At 42.5% G+C, this 16,332-nt stretch overlaps 1 protein-coding gene across 10 annotated transcripts in view; it reads left to right on the forward strand.

Annotated features, from left to right (window-relative positions):
* The window catches only part of UBR5 (ubiquitin protein ligase E3 component n-recognin 5), a 167,468-nt gene that overhangs the window by 63,439 nt on the left and 87,697 nt on the right, over positions 1–16,332 (forward strand). For all 10 annotated transcript variants that reach the window (XM_075920248.2, XM_075920252.2, XM_075920251.2 and 7 more), the window contains 5 exons: positions 4,560–4,676; positions 4,781–4,891; positions 5,561–5,715; positions 9,991–10,108; positions 13,678–13,862. In XM_075920248.2, coding sequence (XP_075776363.1) covers positions 4,560–4,676; positions 4,781–4,891; positions 5,561–5,715; positions 9,991–10,108; positions 13,678–13,862 — 686 coding nt within the window. The remainder of the gene's footprint in view (positions 1–4,559; positions 4,677–4,780; positions 4,892–5,560; positions 5,716–9,990; positions 10,109–13,677; positions 13,863–16,332) is intronic.

The following is a 16,332-nucleotide window of genomic DNA, read 5'->3' on the forward strand; positions in this document are numbered from 1 at the left end:
ACTAGGTAAACCTCATTTTACGAGGACTAACGCCTAGTTCGAACTAGCTAGTTCGAACTAAGGGCTGTGTAGCCCTTTAGTTCGAACTAGTGGGAGGCTAGCCCTCCCCAGGTTTCCCTGGTGGCCACTCTGGCCAACACCAGGGAAACTCTATGCCCCCCTCCCGGCCCCGGACCCCTTAAAGGGGCACGGGCTGGCTACGGTGCCCGTGCCAGGTGCAAGCCTGCCAGCACCCAGCTAGCAGACCCTGCACCTGGCACGGCACAGAGCCACCCACCCGATGCCCCCCAGCCCACCCCCTCTTGCCGGGACCAGGCTGGCAGCTCCCGGGAGCTTGCCCTGGACCGCAAGAGGCGGGCACCTTCCTGGGCTAGTGCGGACATCGTGGACCTCGTCCACGATCTCCGCACTAGGCACAGGAAAGTGGCCGTCTAGGGCAGGAGAGCTGCCAGCCTGGCCACCCAGGACCAGGTGTGCATGAAAATCAAGGGGGTCCACTGAGACCCCCGACACTGAGCCCTGAGCTTACAATGGCCGTCCTGGGTCAGACCAAAGGTCCATCTAGCCCCGTAGCCTGTCTGCCGACAGCGGCCAACCCTAGGGACCCTGGAGGGGATGGACCGAAGACAGTGACCAAGCCATTTGTCTCGTGCCATCCCTCTCCAGCCTTCCACAAACTTTGGGCAGGGACACCACTCCTACCCTCTGGCTAATAGGACTCCATGGACCCAACCTCCATGACTTTATCTCACTTCCCTTTAAACTCTGTTCTAGTTCTAGCCTTCACAGCCTCCTGCAGCAAGGAGTTCCACAGGTTAACTATTTGCTTTGTCAAGAACAACTGTCTCTTACTAGTTTGAAGCCTGCTACCCATTCCTTTCCTTTGGTGTCCTCTAGTCCTTCTTTATGGGAACTCAGGAAGAACTTTTCTGAATGCACCCTCTCCACCCAACCCCTGCTTTTAGAGACCTCTATCCTGTCCCCTCTCCGTCTCCTCTTTTCTAAGCTGAACAGTCCCAGTCTCTGTAGCCTTTCTTCATCTGGGACCTGTTCCCAACCCCTGATCATGTTAGTTGCCCTCCCCTCTCCCAGCCTTTCTCTTCCCCTCTCCCACCTCCTTTTCCCAGTCTCCCCCAGTTTTGTTCAATAAAGACAGAGTCAATGTTGGAAGAAACGTTATCTTTATTTTGTACATCAATAAGAAGGGGGGCTAGGGAAGGGTAAGTGGAAGGAGGTGAGGGAGGAATGGGGTACAAGCCCCCGATGGGGAGGACTGGGCTGGCTCTGCGGGCTTCTGGGGGTGGAAGCTCTCCTGCAGCCCCCCAATTACTCCCTCTCCCCAGATGGCAGCCTGCGGCAAGTGCAGCCGGGCTGATGGCCGAGTGGTGTGATGTGCCCAGTGTGGGCACTCAGGGCACTCCAAGCCAGAACTTCTTTGCAAGCGGGGCACCCCTTAGAACTGTGTGTCCGGGGTGGGGGTCGGGACCCTTTAAGCGCAGCCCTCGGCTAGCCTGAGACAGCATCTCCATGCTCTAAGTCCTCCTTTTATGCCCTGCCGGCACTGCTTCCGGCCATCCTTAAGCCCTGTTCAGAGTCCACTCAATGTGGACTTACTAGTTCGAACTAGCAAAACGCTAGTTCGAACTAGTTTTTAGTTCTAGATGCGTTAGTTCGAACTAGCTTAGTTCGAATTAACTAATTCGAACTAAGTTAGTTCGAACTAGCGCTGTAGTGTAGACATACCCAGACAGAGTTCATAATCAAAACCATGAGTAAAGGTCCCAGCTCAAGTGGGTTGGGCAATATCCTTTTCCCCTCAGGCTCTCAAGTCCAGCAATGTAAATGTCTCCTTCACATGCCCACCCCTTTTCTGTACCCACTCAGTCGCTGCCCTTGGTCCTTTATCATCCTTCTTGAATAGTAGACACAAAAACTGGACACCGTATTCCAGCAGTGACTGCACCAGTAAAAACCAGAGGTCTGGTCAGGGCAAACCAGAGTTAAGAGGTGATCTGCAGAGTTCACCTCCCATCCTGAGTTGGGAGGGAGAGAAGGTCGAAGGCAGCTTGTCATGTACCTGCTGGCTGCTCTCTGGTGCTGGTCTGTTGGCCATTGGTCGCCCCTTGCTGCCACCCCTCTTCTGGCTGCTGATTGCCTCTTCTGCTGGCTCCTGGTGAATTTGGCTCTGGGCCATAGGTAGTGATTTCAGCTCTTAGCCCAAAGCATAGACCAGCTACAAGAGAGTCTAGCATCCACTGGAGTAAATTTACATACAAAAGAGACTCCTTATGGAGCCTTTCTTTAACTCTTTCATTGAAACAGTGGGGAGAAACAGATTGAACCAGTCTTACAGCTCACACCTGGAGGACATGCAGCTTGCTGACTCAGTCTTCCCTTCCTCCAGCTTAATCTATAGGGCTCTGGAAAACAAGTCCATCCAAGTGTATTTACACTGACAGGGTCTCTCCTTTTAACGGATTTAAACAGTCTGATTTTTCTGCATGCCCACAATAACTGCAAGCATTGGTGATCATCTCATAATTTAGTGTTCACACAATTTGTGACACTACAACAGCTAAATTGGTTTTAAGGGGCAAAGCACCATTGTAACAGCTAAATATTTAACATATCTAAGCAAATCAGGGGCAAACTGTATTTACATATGCACATCTAGGATTTCTTTCCCATTCCAGCTGGCTGTAATGAAAGCATTGATTCAGACCCTGCTTATATGTCAGTTCAGGCTACACACTCCAGTTCCTCTCCATGTCTTTCTGCAGGGACCCGTTTCATGAAATACTGCTCATTGAGTAGGCCAGCTTTCTGTTGAAGTTGGCAATGATGAGAGAAGTAGTGCAGGAACACAGCTTTTACTCTTGGTACTTCCTGATACCAAAATCTACAGGTGGGAAGAGATTTATTCTTTGCAGCCTCCATAAATTCATTAAGTACATGAAATTCCACATACTCCCTCTATCAGCTGTTGTCGCTGTGCTTTCTCAGAATGACTGGTTCTCTGCTCTGGACATTCAGGATGCTTATTTTGATGTGATTTTACTGAGCCACAGTACGTTTGTGTTGTATGATAAAATTCCATTTGCAGTACAGGATCTCCCATTTGGCCTTCTTTGTTGCCACACCACCCTGGTCCATATCCTAAGTCTACATCAAATGCATGGTGATGCTCATAGCATATCTCATAAGGAAAGGAATCAACAAGCATACCATGACAAGTGATTTCTGAAGGATGGGTCTAGAAAGGAACTTTTCTATCCACTTAGACACTATGTTGTGTTTGTTTGGCTATCTTGGACTCATTTTAAACTAGGGATGTTAAATTTCATTTAATCAGCTAATCAAGTAGTCAGTGGAGTTTCTCCCGATTAGTCAATAAGGGGGGGAACTGCAGAGCTGAAGCCAGGAGCTAAGCCTGCTGCAGTTCTGACTTTTAAATGTAATAAGAGTCCACTGGCTCATAAGAATCCTAGTTTATCTAAGATTGGGTGTGAGCTGGGACAGCTGATTCTTGGCTCTTGTCTGGTCCCCCACTGCATCTCTGTATCCCCACCCCAGAGACAGTGCTGGGGAGAACGGGCTTTTAATCTGGTTCCCCCCTGCACTGACTTCTGCTCACTGCCCCTTGCCTCTGAGGCTGCAAGTGGGATATAAGTGACTACTCAACCAGTCTGGCAGCTTCTTTCCTGGGCCATGTCCCCAAATAATCCCTCCCAGTACCTTTTCTCTGGTACCTGAGCAATTCCATCCTGCTCTTCCACTGTACTCTGCCTTGCTCACAGTCCTCAGCTCTCACCCAGTGAACCTTCTCAGGCTCAAATCTTGGGCTCCATGCCCTCCCTGAAGGGTGACCTTATAAACAAGACCCAGCAGCTCTTAATGTTCTGATTAGCCTGCTGCTTCTGGCAAGTTCTTAATTGGCCCCAGGTGCCTGTCTGATTATGCTGCACTAGGCTCAGCCCTGTTTACTCAGGGAGGAGGAAACTGTTCATTCAGAGCCCAGCATATTTGCCTTCCATTAGAGTGTGGCAGCCAGCTGGTCTGGGTCTGTCATAACGTACAAGAGATGTCAAATATATCTCAAGTCTTGTGGTTATGCTATTATTATCACAGATTACTAAGAATGGATTCAAGAATTTCCACATGGAAACTGGACTTTTCCAAATTGAGAAGCATTCTGTTTAGGGCAAAATTTATCTGTAACATTTAAATATTCTTCCTTTTGTATCTTTGACAAAAACCACACTGGTTTTTGGGGGGGGTTTGGCTGTGAATTAAATTTAATTCAAACTGAATTCCTTCAAACTGAAAGAAAATAATTTTCTGAATAAAAGATCTTGAATATCCCATTGTTTGCTTCTGAAAGCATACTGTTGAATTTTAAATCTAATGGAACTCTAATAGTACAGATAAATTAATTACAATTTCAGTAACTGTTATAAGTTCTGATTTGCACACTTGACATGTTTGTTAAAACTTCCTGTTACTCAAAAGATTTTAGTTGATAGCATTGCCATTTTAGACTTCTCTTTTTGCATTTGTAGGATGGAACAAAGTTTACTTCTATTGGAGCTCTGTATTCTGAGCTTGTGGCAGTTAGCGGTAAAGGGGAACTTTATCAGTGGAAGTGGAGTGAATCTGAGCCTTATAGAAATGCACAGGTACTGTACATCCTTAAATCTATCTTTAAAATAATTTCATATGTATGACTTGATGATAAAATAATAATAATAATTAATAATAATAATCTTTTATGCTTTCAAAGAATCCTTCATTACATCATCCACGAGCAATGTTTTTGGGGTTAACCAATGAAAAGATAGTGCTTCTTTCAGCAAATAGTATCAGAGCAACTGTAGCTACTGAAAATAACAAGGTATGAGACCCTTTCCTTTGTTCTTGTTTTTTGGGGGGAGAGAGTTAGCCACTGTTTTTTGCTCTCTGAAGAATAAATAAACCAGAGGCTGCAGATATAAGTCCATAGTACAGATTAATTTCATTATAAAGGTTACACTGAATAATCTTCATGGGTTCAGCTTTCATAATTGTCTTTTGTGTTGGAGCAATTTTAAATCAAAAGCAGTTCTGAGGACTTTCTTTGAGCAAAGATTAAAAGGTAGTGTCAACCTCCAGCAACTCTTAAGCAGTGAAAGGCTGTCTATCAAATAACATCAGTGTTATCAAATTGCCAAAAACTTGATCTGAGGTCTGAGAGGTGTAATTCTAGAAAGGTTTTGTAACAGAAAATGTAGGGATGTAAAGATTCTTGCACTCCAAATACAGTGTAAAAGATTATACAAACAATAAGTGTGTTTTGACTGATAATAGATGAACCTCAAAAGGTATAGAATCCAAGTACTTTGATTTTTCTGGTGAAGACCAAAATTGGAAAGGAAAATTATCCAAATAGATCAAATGGTTAAAAGGTCAGTTCTAAAACTGGAGTGAAAGTTGGGATGACGATAGATTTCCCTGACCAATTCATCTTGAAATATGTAAACAGTTGAAAATACAATGCTTTTTATCCCCTCCCTCCTTCTTTTAGGTTGCCACCTGGGTGGATGAAACTTTAAGCTCAGTAGCTTCTAAATTGGAACACACTGCACAGACATACTCAGAGCTTCAGGGAGAACGCATAGTTTCATTACACTGTTGTGCTCTTTATACCTGTGCTCAGCTAGAGAACAATTTGTACTGGTGGTAAGTGTATATATAGTAATGAATATATTAGTTCAAAAATATTTGCAAACCCTTTAAAATGAGGCACACTACAAGGAAACTTCATGTTACAGTTCCAGTGATAAAACTCTGTAATTCTGCTTTCATAGCTTATGTTATTCTTGAGGGAAGTATTTGTATTATTTCACTTATTGATTACAAAAGAGGAAAGATAATACTCCACCTAAAGTATTGGACCAGGACTCAAGAGATCTGTACTTTATTCCTGGCTCTGCTACAGGCTTCCTGTGTGACCTTGAAGTAATTGAAATTGTCTCCCTTTTCTATTCTGTAAAATGGGATACTGTGGCACGTTAAATTCCTTCCTTTTCAGGTGGGATAGTGATAGAAAAATTGATAAAGAAATTATTATAGGTCAGACTGGTTTTGCTAATAGTGCTTTGAAATGTAGTCGATTCTTACTGTACGATAGCTGAGGTGCAGCTATATAATACAACGAGGTGTCACTGATTGAAGCATCAAGGGTCTAAACCTGTTTTGTCAAGATCTATTTTCTTCATTGGATTCTGATGACTGGCTACATAGAGTATGAGAGTCTTGTTAAGAGGTATAAAATTTAGGACATTAGAATGAAACACTGTAATACAGATAACATAAACATAAGAACAGCCGTATTGGGTCAGACCAAAGGTCCATCTAGTCCAGTAGTCTGTCTTCCAAAAGTGGCCAATGTCAGATGCCCCAGTGGGAGTAAACAGAACAGGTAGTCATTAAGTGATCCTTTTCCTGTCATTCATCTCCAGCCCCTGACAGAGGCTAGGGTCACCATTCCTCCTACCCATTCTGGCTAACAAGTATTGATGAACCTAACCTCCATGAATTTATCTAGTTCTTTTTTGAACCCTGTTAAAGTCCTGGTCTTCACAGCGTCCTCTGATAATGAGTTCTAGAGATTGACTGTGCACTGAGTGAAGAAAAACTTCCTTTCGTTTGTTTTAAACCTGCTACCTATTAACTTCATTTGGTGGCCCCTGGTCCTTATGTTATGGAAACCAGTACATAACTTTTCCTTATTCACTTTCTCCTTACCTGTCATGATTTTATAGATCTCTATCATACCTCCCTTAGTCACCTCATTCCTAAATTGCAAAATCCCAGTCTTTTTAATCTCTCTTCATATGGCACCCATTCCAAACCACTAATCATTTTTGTTGCCTCTTCTGAATCTTTTCCAGTGCAAGTATAGCTTCACATCTGTACATAGTATTCAAGATGTGGGCATATCATGGTTTTATATGGAGACAATACGTTCTACTCTGTCTTATTCTCTGTTCCTTCTTTTAATGATTCCTAACATTCTATTTGCTTTTTTGATGGCTGCTGCACATTGAGTGGGTGTTTTCAAAGAGCTGTTCACAATGGCTTCAAGGTCTCTCTCGAGTGGTTATAGCTAAATTAGTTCCCATCATTTTGTATGCATAGTTGGGATTACTTTTTCCAATGTGCTTTACTTTACATTTATCAACATTTAAAATTCATTTGCCATTTTGCTGCCCAATCATCTAGTTTTATGAGATACTTTTGCATCTTGTCACAGTCTGCTTTGGTATTAACTATATTGAGCAGTTTAGTATCATCTGCAAATATTGCCGCCTCACTGTTGACCCTTTTCTCCAGATTATTTATAAATAGATAAAATAGGATTGGTCCCAGTATGGAGCTTTGGGAGACACCAGATGTGGGGCAGCTGGTGTTGCCTGCCCAGCCACGACCTTGGTAGTTGGAGGTGGGGCGGGACTGAAACATACCACCCTGCGCTTGGGAGGCTGATGCCTTATACCCAAGGCCACTGGCAGACCCACTCAACCTCCCTGACTTCAGCAGGTGCCGACGACAGTTCCAAATGTGGGGCAGCTTGTGTTGGCTGCCCTGCTGCAACCTCGGTAGTTAGAGGGAGTGGTGGAAGTATGGACCCTTGTGAGACACCACTAGTTACCTCTCTCCATTCTGAAAACTAACCATTTATTCCTGCCCTTTGTTTCCTGTCTTTTAAGTAGTTATCAATCCATGAATGGACCTTCCCTCTTATCCCATGGAAACTAACTTTACTTAAGAGCCTTTGGTGAGGGACCTTGTCAAAATCTTTTTGGAAATCGAAGTACACTGGAACTCCATTGTCCACATGCTTGTTGACTCCCTCAAAGAATTCTAGCAAATTAGTAAGGCATGATTTCCCTTTACAGAAACCATGTTGACTTTTCCCAACAAATTATGTTCAGCTATGTGTCTGACAATTTTATTCTTTATTATGTTTCAATTTGCCCAGTACGGACGTTAGACTTCCCAGTCTGTAATTGCAAGGAACACTCTAGAGACCTTTTAAAATATTAGCATCACATTAGCTATCTTCCAGTCATTAGATACAGAAGCTGAGTTAAAAGATAAGTTACAAACCACAGTTAATAGTTCCACAATTTCACTTTTGGGGTCTTTCAGAACTCTTAGGTGAATGCCATCTGGTCCCAGTGACTTGTTACTTTGAAGTTTATCAGCTTGTTCCCAAACCTCCTCTAATGATACCTCAATCTGGGATAATTCCTCAAATTTGTCACCTAAAAAGAATGGCTCAGGTTTGGGAATCTCTCTAACATCCACAGCCATAAAGACCAAAGCAAAGAATTTATTTAGTTTCTCCGCAATGACCGTATTGTCTTTGAGTGCTCCTTTAGCATCTCAATTGTCCAGTGGCCTCATGGGTTGTTGAGCAGGTTTCTAGCTTCTGATGTACTTGAAAACATTTGGCTAGCTGTTCTTCAAACCTTTTTGGTTTTCCTTAGTATATTTTAAGCTTACTTGGAAAGAGTATATGTTCCTTTCTGTTTTCCTTACTAGGATTTCACTTCCACTTTTAAAGAATGCCGTTTTCTTTCTCACTGCTTCTTTTAATTGGTTGTTTAATCCATGATGGCACTCTTTTGGTTTTCTTTCTGTATTTTTTAATTTGGAGTATATATTTAAGTTGGCTCTCTGTTATGGTATCTTTGAAATGTCTCCATGCAGCTTGCAGGATATTACTTTGGGCATTCTACCTTTTTAATTTCCATTTAACTAACCTCTTCATTTTTGTGTAGTTCCCCTTTCTGAAATTTAAATGCCACAGATTGGATTGCTGAGGTTTTTTCCTCACCACAGGGATGTTAAATTTTATTACATTATGGTCACTGTTTCCAAGCAGTCCAGTTATATTTACTTCTTGGACCAAATCCTGTGCTCCACTTAAGACTGAATCAAGAATTGCCTCTCCTCTTGTGGGTTCCAGAACCAGCTGCTCCAAGAAGCAGTCAGTTAAGGTGTCAAGAAACTTTTTCTGCATCCTGTCTTGAGGTGAAGTGTTAATATGAGGAGAGTTGTAATCTCCCACTGTTACTGAGTTTTTAAATTTTTTTTATCGCCTTTCTAATCGTGCTTAGCATTTCATAGTCACTAACGCTGTCCTTGTCAGGTGGTTGTAACAGATCCATCCTTACTGCTATAATGAACAAAATTGTCTGGTGAAGTTGTTAACCGCCTTCCCAGAGCTTCAGGGGCTGGGGGAACTGACTGCATAGTGCCTGGCATGCTTCTGGGGCAGGGCCCAGGGCTGATGGCTGCAATGGCAGGAGGTATTTGGGACTCTGTTGGGGGTTTGTGTGGAAGGGGTAGGGTGAGGGGCTTTGGATGAGACCCTTGCTTTTTACCTGTGTGTGGCCTGTGGTTTTTTGTTTTTGTTTTTTTGTTTTTTCTGAGTGCCGGGCCCATTTTAGGAAAAAGTTTCCTCATCCCTGGTTTAGGGACTGGTTGCTAAAAGGCTGGTATTTGCTAGTTAATTATTTCTGCATTTGAAGAAATCTGTTTCAAGATTGTACTTGTTACTTGATTTACTCTTGGTACATGTTTGTATAATGCACATTCTATCTGTATTTAACATTGGAAGCATTGCAGAAGTACAAGTGCTTTTTTTTGTTTGTTTTTACCACCAGAATAACAGAGAGAGTTTGATTCTAGATTCTCTATTGTGGTATAGCATGCTGAGTTTTCAGTACAGGCTGTTAAAAATTTCACTGTGGAGTGAGCATTTCAGTATTTAAAGCATTTGAGAGTAAGGTGGAGTGAATATGGGACACAATGTTAATTTTACTGTGGGGTTTTGGTGGAGTTGTTTTATTGTTTCTGTGGTTTAAGTGGTAGACTTGAGACATTTAAGACTACAAACAGATGCTTCTTTTGTAATTGTTGACTTAATTTTTTTTCTCCTAGGGGAGTAGTTCCTTTTAGCCAAAGGAAGAAGATGCTAGAAAAGGCCAGAGCAAAAAATAAAAAGCCCAAGTCTAGTGCTGGAATCTCTTCAATGCCAAATATCACAGTTGGCACGCAAGTAAGTACAATCATTGCATTGTGAGTGGTCTTGAATGTTTTGGGAAGGGAATACAGGTTGTCAAACATATCGGGATTAATTCACATTTTACATTAAGACAAAGTCTGTGCACAAAAATTGAACCACTTAACAATACGCATATAGTTAATGTTGCAACCCCCAGGTGTAGATGCAGTACTACTGGTATAGGTTCTTCCTGTAAATTTAGGCAAATAAGCTGTCAGAATTCCAGTTAACTAAACTACTGCCAGCTATTCAGGGGGCATTCCACTTAGGTGTCTGACAGAGGACTGAGACCTGTCTCAGAACGGGATCCCATGATCCTTTCTTTCCAGACGAAGGATGTAGGCTTCAGGTTTCTACAATTTTATTGCAATTATCTCAGCAGATCTGACTTTAGTTTCAGCACCCAGAGTCTTGTTTTAGGGACAATAACTGTGTTAACCAATGATCAGACAGCTCTCATAAACAGGGCTCAACAATTAGGGCGAGTAGATTTTAGGCCTGTGCGGCTGCACAGCGCAGCGTGCCAAACTGCGTGGCTGGCGAGCAGGGCTCGCTGCCGCTTGTCAAGCCCTGCTCATAAAGATAAATACAGTTTGTTTAGACTAAAAGTTTTACCAAGAAAACATCTTGTTCAGTTGACCAGTTAGTCATCAATCTCTCACATAGGGACCCTGACAGGGCTAAAGCACTTCAGGCCTTTTCTGTAGGGCCTGCTTCTCTTGTTCGCTGTCTCATGTTTTTTCTTGATTTGAGTATAACACTTCTGTTCATGGCTGATATTTTATACAGTGTCAAGTTCTTTGTGTCTCAGGCCTTTTACTAGGTAAAACTAGTACATGCTATTTTCCTTGAGGGAACGGAGAGTGAAACGTTCACAGACTTACTGGTCTTGTTTTACCAGTGAGAATTAGCATCAGTTATCCCTCACTGACTTTAATTCTTGCAGAAAATCCTTTAGCTCACCATTTGAGCCAGGAATAAAAATAACATTTTAAATTGATGCAGCTGTGTTTGAATATTCCCTGTGCCCATAACATATACATCTCAGTGCAATAGGTTAGGGTCCTACCAAATTCAAGGTCCAATTTCATGGGCATAGGATTTTTAAAAATCTTAAGTTTCCTGGCTTTACACATTTAAATCTGAAAGTTTACGGTGTTTGAAACCATGGGGATCCCAACCTAAAAGGAGATAGTGAGGGGGTTGCAAGAGTATTGTAGGGGCCGGGGGAGTCACATTACTGCCATCCTTAATTCTGTACTTCTTCTGGCAGTAGCACTGCCTTCAGAGCTAGGTACCCAGGCAGGAGCCACGTAGCTCTGGAGGGTGAACAGAAGTAAAGGTGGAGATACTGCAACACCTCTACAATAGCCAGATTTCATAGGAGAGACCAGTTTTATGGTCTCTTACATATTTTTCATGGCTATGAATTTGGTAGACCCTAGCAGTAGGCTTTGAATATTCTGTTTCCAAAGCATCACGTGTCAGCTAAGCTGTAACGGCTCACGGTCCCTTTTCTTAGGTATAACCACGTCCACCCATGGGGTTGTATAGATTTTACTACTTTGCTTAGGAACAGTGGATTAAAAAAGTAGACTGGTACAAAATTAATATGGCATACACATTGACTAGAAAAACTGGCAAACTCTAGGTCTCCTAACTGTAAACAGTGAATCATCGCTGAATGTCTGTTTCTGAATGCTACTGTTCTGCAGTGATCAGTATCCTGTGCTATTTAACTTTGTTGTTAATGCTCTGGAGGAAAACACAAAATCATCATTGATGGATTTTGCATATGTTATACAAATTGGGAGAGTGAACAGGTTTGAGAGGCTTGGATTGGTTGGTAATCAGAGCAAAAGTAGTTTCAGTATGCCTAAATGGAAATTTAGATATCTAGAAATAAAGAATGTAAGCCACACTTAAGAAAATCGGGGATTCTATCCTGGGAAGCAGTGGCTCTGAAAAAGATGTAAGGGCCATGGTGTATTACCTGGACATGAGCTCCCAATGCAGTACTGTGGCCAGAGGGAAGAATATGATCCTGGGATGCCTGGACTATGGATTTTTTAGAAGGACTGAAGAGGTTATTGTGCCTCTGTTTTTTACTGGTGCAGTCACTGCTGGAATACGGTGTCCAGTTTTTATGACTACTATTCAAGAAGGACGATAAAGTGATGAAGGTTCAGAAAAGAGCCATGTGAATGATTAAAGGATTAGAAAACATATCTTATAGTGAAAGATTCAAGGAACTCAATCGGTTCACCTTAACAAAGGGCAGACTAAAGGAAGATTTTTATCACAATCTATAAATACCTACATGGGGAGCAAACATTTGATAATGGACTCTTCTTGCTGGCATGCAAAGATATAATGGTGACCACATGTTGAAGTGAGACAAATTTTAGACTGAGTTCGTATGAGTAAAGTTAAGTAGAAATAAGTCATACATTTTTAAGTGAGGTTAACTAGTCTCTGAAACAATTTACCAAGTATCATAGTGGACTCTTGAACATTAGTGATTTTTAAATCAAGATTGGATTTTTCAATAACATATTTTGCTGTTGTTAGAACTTCCCCCAAAATGATTTTTTATGACCTGTATCACACAGGAGATCAAAGGTGTCCCCCTCTGATCTTAGAATCTGTTTTTTTTTGTTTTTATTTTTGTTTTTAAACCAAAGTAGATAAGTAAATCCATATGTGAATCAGGCCAGAGTCTATACTATTCTCTGAAACCCCAGTACATAGGTGTTAGGATCACCTGCATTTCTTAACAGCTGTGTATAATTCTGAACTGGAATCTTTATACTCAGCTCTGAAAACCAGGGTTTTTTTAAATTATTTTAACTCATCCCACTCTTTAGATACATTAGGAGTATAGAACAAACAATTTAGATTAGATAGTTTAATTTCCAACTCTCTTTCTCTTTAAAATCCGTGTACATGAGTTTTGCCCAAAATTTAATATTAATTGCTTTTAAAAGTAATAAAGAATGAATTATGGGCTTCAAGATTAGACATTTGATGTACTCTGTTGAGAACTACTTTTTAAGTCATTCACTATTAAACCCTGATCTGGCAAACACTTACTTTACTCCAAATAAATGTTTGCCAGATTGGAGCCTAAAATTATGTGAAAAGGTCCAAAAACAATCTTAAAACTCAGAATTGAGTGCTAAGTGATTATGATAATGGTGCTAGTCCCAACACCAGAACAGCAACTTTAAAAGGAGATGCTTTTTGGTCCTTATTGACTTACCAGTGGAGGATGGCACTTTTTTAGGAACGCTTTTTCCCATGATTCTTTTTGAGGCTGCTCCTTTCAGATTATAGCTGTTTGGTAAAGTCATATTTAAAATGGCCATTTTGATGGTTACATTAGTTCCTGTTTTTGTCTCCCTCGTTCCCTTGAGCTTTTCTTTTCCAATTCCTGGGGAAATGATACTTTGACAGAGCTGTATGTATGTTGAGTGTTTGCTTGTACTCTTTATCTGAATCTGTATCTTTCTTTATCTGATCTTACATAGAAATATGAACTTTTTTCTAACTTTTATCTACAGGTGTGCCTGAGAAATAATCCTCTTTATCATGCTGGAGCTGTGGCCTTTTCAATTAGTGCTGGAATTCCTAAAGTGGGTGTTTTAATGGAATCTGTTTGGAATATGAACGATAGCTGTAGGTTCCAGCTTCGATCACCAGAGAGCTTAAAAAACATGGAAAAAGCTAGCAAAACAACCGAGGCAAAGTAAGTACACTGAAAAGAATGTCATTATATTTTTAGAGTGAAAATGTACTAGTTAAGCAAAATATTGAGTGATACCAATTAGGGATGTAATAGTGTAATAGTTTAAATGATTAAATGATAAGCATGAGCTTATTGGCTACCGTAATGGTTACATGCCGGCTCCCAGCCTCGCTCCTGGGGAGTTGGCTACCACCCTGCACTACTGGCTCTGTATCAGAGCCTACGGCACAGGACAGCAGCTGGCTCCCTAGGAGTGGGGCCGGGAGCTGGCTGTCACTCCCCCAGGAGCTGTTGGAAAGCAGGAACTGGTGCATGCCAGGAGCCACCTTTAAAAGCCAGCTTCTGGCGTGCATTTGCTCCCAGGGAGCTGCCTGCCACCCTGTGCTGCGGGCTCTGCTGTATAAAGCTTATACTAGAGAGTCTGCAGCACAGCTGGCTCCCCAGGATTGGGGCTGGCAACTGAGAGCCAGCTCCCAGTTGGCGCTGGCTGCTAGTCCCACTCTTGAGGAGCTGGCTGTGCTGCAGACTCTGCAGTATAAACTTTATATTGCTGAGCCCATCGGTGGTTATGCAGTTATCTAATCAACAGCTTTTTAACATCCCTAATGTTAATTGAAAGACTAATTGAATCATGAGTTTGTGTTGCACTTTCATGGAGTTTGACCAGTTCTGGTGTAATTTTAAACAATTCCTTCAAATTCTGCCCGATATTGCTGTGAGCTGTTTCTTGACCTCACTGCTGGTGATTACCTGGCAAATAACTATTCAGTAAAATGGATTATTGTTGGGGTAATGAGTGTGACTAACCAGTTACAGAGTAGAACTTCAGAGTTATGAAAACTTTGGGAATGAAAGTAGTTCATAACTCTGAAATGTGTGCACCTCTAAACAAACGTTATGGTTCTTTCAAAGGTTTACAGCTGAACATTGACTTAATGCAGCTTTAAAACTTTACTATGCAGAAGAAATATGCTGCTTTCCCTTTTTTTTCTTCACGTTTAACACAGTACTGTTCTATATTTGCCTTGTGTATGGTCTCTGCTGCTGCCTGATTATGTATTTCTGGTTCCAAGAGGTGTGAGATTGACTGGTCAGTTTATAACTTTGGTATTTGTAACTGTTTCTACTGTAATCTTTTAATATTAAATCGATGGGATATAGCAACAATGCAGCATATGAAAAAGACTACTTTCTTGTGAAGGATTTTGAGACAACTGAATCTAAAGGTGAAATTAACAGTGATAGGGATCAGGATAGGCAAGCAAGCAAACAGGCATGACATTCCTACTTGCTGAAACTACTAAACCAGCGTTTCCCAAACTGTGGTCCGTGGCCCAGTACCGGTCCGTGGAAAAAAAATACCGGGCCTCAGAAAAATTTTTGTAAGAGAGCCCGCCTTGCTACCCTCAAACCCCAAGATGCAAGCTGCGCTGATGTTACCTCCCTCCTGGGACCAAGGAGGTAGCGCGGGCATCCTGCGGGGTCGGGGGGCAGATCTGCAACTGCGCGCCAGGTCCCGGAAGTGCACAGGCTGCTCTCCCTCTTGTCCCAACAGCAGGCCCGGTACCTAAAATGCCGGTCCATCGCACACTGGGGACTTTGTTCCCTTGCTGCCTTCCTGCATGCAGTGGAGTGGTGGGGATCCGGGACTGCGCCGGCTCCAGCTACTCGGGCGGCGCATGCTGGCGTGGGGAGCGGAGGAGCAAGATGCTTGCTGCTCAAGTGGTTGAGGTTGGCACGGTCCAGGATTCCCCCTCCCCTCACGCAGGAAGGCATTAGGCGTGCAACGGACCAGTGTGTCATGTACCACACCGCTGTTTGGGGGATGGGAGTGCAGCCCGTGCACTTCCTGGGCCTTGGCAGCTACAGGATCCCCAGGTATCGGTCCCTGTCCCGTTCCCCTCCCCCCAGACCTCCACAAGCACCCTGCCCCAGCACCCACAAGCACCCTGCCCCAGCACTCATTGGCACCCTTCCCCAGAACTCTGTCCCAGCACACACAAGCACTGTTGGGGCCACATTAGTGAAGTTTGAGGGGTTTGGAGGGGTTGTGTTTTTGTATCTCTCTTGTGTGGCCGCGACTGACTTTTCTGTGGGCTAAAGTTGGCACTGGGGGCTTCGGGAGGACCAGAAACAATTTATTTGCATATTCATCATTTGTTTAATGATGCACCCTTAATAAGGCGCCCTTATTGACTAATTGCATCGATTATTCAATTAGCCAACTAATCTAAATTTAACATCCCTACTCCAGTCTTCTCTGGTACCAGTAGGATTACTTGATGCAAGAGGGGAAAATGGATTACTGGGATAGCTCTTTTGTCAATGTCAGGTGGTCACCATATTTGTTTCAGTCTAGTTAAGCCAGTACATTTTATGCCCTACTTGTCTATTGGATCACTTGGCTGTGTTCATCTCTTCTCTTTACCCTGCTTGCCTTTTCAAAATCAATACAAAATGTTTTTAATTG

This window comes from Pelodiscus sinensis, chromosome 2 (assembly GCF_052426305.1).
Source record: "Pelodiscus sinensis isolate ZL-2025 chromosome 2, ASM5242630v1, whole genome shotgun sequence".
Taxonomy (NCBI): domain Eukaryota; kingdom Metazoa; phylum Chordata; order Testudines; family Trionychidae; genus Pelodiscus; species Pelodiscus sinensis.